General features: G+C 42.0%; 1 protein-coding gene across 1 annotated transcript in view; it reads right to left on the reverse strand.

Moving 5' to 3' along the window:
* SQRDL (sulfide quinone reductase-like (yeast)) overlaps positions 1 to 4115 on the reverse strand; it is a 38945-nt gene that overhangs the window by 30284 nt on the left and 4546 nt on the right. Inside the window, exons 2-3 of the mRNA XM_006831691.1 lie at positions 2678 to 2848; positions 2062 to 2115 (exon numbers count right to left, since the gene is read on the reverse strand). Coding sequence (XP_006831754.1) covers positions 2062 to 2115; positions 2678 to 2848 — 225 coding nt within the window. The remainder of the gene's footprint in view (positions 1 to 2061; positions 2116 to 2677; positions 2849 to 4115) is intronic.

Here is a 4115-nt window from a genome sequence, read left to right on the forward strand (position 1 = left end):
ACCCCTAGTGAGATGGATTGGCAAAGTGGCAGCATCGATGGACTGAAGCGTGGCAACAGTAGTGAAGTTGGCCCAGGATCCAGCAGTGGTTTGTTCTGCTGGGCATAAGGTCGCTATGGGTTGGTACTGACTCAATGACACCTATCAACAACAACAACAACAACCCTCACAAGAAGTTGTAAGGAATCAATATTAGATTCCTAACAGGGTGCAAAGAGGAAATGCCATAATAATTACCACTTTTAAACCTTATTGTCTCTTGTTTTGCTGCAAGAGTCTGCTAAGAATTCTCAGCACTGGTCTCTTCAAACAGTCCTCCTCGCACAGCCTTGGGGACTGTTTGGGAGACAGGATTGTATAGATAGTGTCCCTGGGTATTGCAAACAATGTGCTCAGCTGCTAACAGAAAGGTAGAAGGTTCCAGTCACACCTTGGAAGAAAGACCTGGTGATGTGTTTCAAAAACAGCAGCCCTGTGGAGCACCCTGACACACAACGGGTAGTCATAGGGGAAGACAACTGCTCTGGTGGTACTGGTGTTACATAGATACACATGTCAACACTGGTTTGGGCTTTACTGAGCTGTATGACCTCCCAGAAGTAGTTGTAATTGACACTTTCCCCCATATAGTATAGCCCATAGAGTTAGTCCTCTGTTATATGAGCCTTCTGAATCATGACTCATATTTTCTTGTTACAGAACACACGCCAACACATTTTCACTAATCCCACCCTGGATATGTCCTGACTCAGGTAACATAGGAACACATTCCTTACTGAGCCCACTCAGATGAAAACCTCTCCTGGGTCACATCCCTACAGCCTGTGGCCTGGTGATCACTGTGCTTGATGTGTTCCGATTCATTATCAACAGTCCCCTACAAGCTTCTGGAAGTTATATTAAATACTAGAAACTATAATAAGTTCTCCATTACGCTATAGAAAAACTTGAGTCTCACAACTGTCAGCTAGCATACAGCTCTCTCATTTGCTGAAAGAGCCCTAAGGTGCTGTGAAGGTAGTGTTTATATTGTGACAATCACTTTACATACAAGACACCCCAGCCTCTATACAACAGATCCCAGAAGTCCTCCCAGTGCCTAATGAGTTCAAGTATAATGAGTTTAAATGCCCTTAAAGTCTCAGTTACATATTGAATTTGTTGTTGTTAAGTACCATCGAGTTGGTTTGACTCATAGTGATCCTGTATAGAATTTCCGAGGAGTGGCTGGTGAGCTTGAACCTCTGTCCTTGCAGTTAAAATCGACATTGCAGTCAAGTGCATTAACCCACAGCACCACACCAGGACTGGGCCTCCCCCCCCCTCAAAATCTATGTCATAAATCCTAGCCTTTATGCCTACAGTTATAAGCCCATTTGGGAATAGGTTGATTTTGCTATATGAATGAGACAGGACTAGAGTAGGGTACCTTATGAGTCGATATCTTTTGAGAGCTAGAAGAGATTAAACAAGCAAGTGAGAGAAGCAGAGACTGGGGAAGAGAGATGCCAAGCACATGAAGATCACCCAGAAGCAGTAGCTGACAAAGACGAGAACCTTCCTCCAGAGTGAACAGAGAGAAAAGGCTTTCCTCTAGAGGTAGCACCCTGAATTTGGACTTTTAACCTCCTAAACTGTGAGAAAATAACTTTGTGCTTGTTAAAGCCACGTGTTTGTGGTATTTCTGTTATACTAGTACTAGACAATCTGTTAAGAATTGCTTCCAAAGTCAGACTTAACATTTCATACAGCTAACCCAGTCTTGCATAGAAAGGCAGTTTTCTTGTAAGTATAAAAAAATCTTCTGTTTTTTCAAGAATTACTATTAGAGCATGAACTTGCTGAATTCTGATTAAAGCTTAAAGCTAGAACATATATTGATATCATGGATGGAATCTTAGAGAAGATATTTGTAAAACCACGAAAGGACCATTGCAAAGTAAAATTAGAAGATGATGACTTAGAACTCTTTCCTATCAAATTAACATAAAACAATTAAGTGCAGTGTTTGATCTTGGCACAAGTAGACCAATGGAACATAAAAACAGTTTTTAAAAGTACCTTCTCGTAGTTCAGCTGTATTCCAAGAGCAATAATAAGATATTTGTAGGAGATCTGCAATACAAAACAATGTTATTTTAGACCAGCACCCAAAAAGTGGCAGCTCAGGGGCCAACGCAGGCCCCAGATGTGTGTGGCCAGCATGTAGTTCACTTTTCTAATGTGGGTGACGTGGGGCAGAGGGTGTTGGGCAGGCAGAAAGAGAGGGCTGCATGCTCCAGCCTGCCACTGTGCAGACCATGCTCCATCGCCTCACACCTCAATGCTTTTCTAATACTGGGTAGCCTGCCTGGCCCCTGAGAGTGCAGGACCCCTGTATTTATACACAGTGGAGAAAGGTAGCAGAGAAACTACATTTATTTGTGCAGTGCTTAAGTAGCATTGTGTTAAAGGGTAAGACAATGACTTTCTAATCTTAAAAGCCAATCCCTGTCTTTAAAAATCCAGAGTGTAATGTGTGAAACCCAAATAAAATCAATTTATCCTATAAATTGGACCAACAGTATAATTGGGAAACTGTTTTTTTGAGAGTCGATGAAAATAGTGCAATACAACATGCTTGATCTGACTTAATGATCTGTGTAAAGTGGAAAACTCCCTTCTTCAATTCTGTTACCTCCTTGCCATTATCTGTGTGGATACTGTTCTTGTCTGGGTTAAGTTCAACCACTTTCTCTTTGATCCATTCAACTCCAGATGGAATCACACTCGCTGTGGGTCGACCAGATGAAGACAACTGTTTAGCACCAGCACCCACCAGTGTCCAGATTGGCTGGTAGAAATGTCTCTAGGAAACAAAGCACATGGTGATTCATTTCAATGTGAGGCTAATCAAATGGGTCATAGCCAAAGAGCCATGAGCTAGACTCTCCATCCTTCCCTAGGATCCTTGGAACACAACACTGAAAAGTCTCCAGGACGTTAGGGTCCCCCTATTGGTGTCTCCTATTATGCTAAGATCTGACATTTCACCCAATCATGAGGATTTCTGGAAAGGTCATAAAATTTTTTTAAAAATTACAAAAGCCATAAATTATCTTTAGTGACCATTACCTTACTTAGTGCTGAAAATTGATGTTTGATATGTACATGCTATGTATGCATGCATATATTGTTGTTGATGTTAGGTGCCATCGAGTTGGTACTGACCTATAGAGACCTTATGCACAGCAGAACAAAACACTGTTCGATCCTGGGCCAACCTCACTACTGTTGCCACACTTGAGTCCATCGATGCTGCCACTTGGCCAATCCATATACACACATATTATTGGTATTACTATATGCAAAGCTAGAAAGAACTTAACTGCAATGGCCTGAACACTGGTCCTCAGAAATATTTAAAGACAATGGTAAGTTTTGGAGTCCTGGTGTGGCACTGTGGGTTAATGCATTGAACTGCAAGGTCAGTTTGAACCACAAGGTTGGTGGTTCAAGCTCACCAGCCACTTCTCGGAAACCCTACATAGGGCCACTGTGAGTTGGAACAGACTCGACGGCACTTAACAACAACATGGTAAATTTGGAAAGTTGTCAGCCACTTCTGAAGATCTTTAGTAAGACTTCAGTAACTTCCAAGTGTATTTTCAGAGGTCACAGAAAACTGCAAACACTCTCAATTAATCCCCCTTCTCCTTTCTCAGAGACTTACACCCAAAGTCTGTAGGGTCTAGATCCTACACAAAACAACATATGCCCAAACTTTCACTATTTTATGGAGTTTGCTTGCTTCAGATGGTTCACTCTTGATCTAAGTTAGTTGTGAAAGCTTTAGACTCAGTAACAAATGGCACACTGGTTAAATGGCCTCTGAGAATTTCAACTCACTCATGGACTGAGGGGCATAAGAGCTCTCAACATTACCAAAATGCTTCAAAGTGGCTGGGCCGAACTCAGAACCCACAGAGAAACAAGGGGACACGAGGAATGATATTGCAAGGTCCCTACCACCAATAAATGTATGTGATCAAAAAGGAGAGGGAGAAAGGTCACCAGTTGTGAGAGTTCATCAATTCCAAGTTCATCTTGACCAGAAAGCAGAATGAAACCAGTGC

The sequence above is a fragment of the Chrysochloris asiatica genome, unplaced genomic scaffold (assembly GCF_000296735.1).
Source record: "Chrysochloris asiatica unplaced genomic scaffold, ChrAsi1.0 scaffold00004, whole genome shotgun sequence".
NCBI lineage: Eukaryota > Metazoa > Chordata > Mammalia > Afrosoricida > Chrysochloridae > Chrysochloris > Chrysochloris asiatica.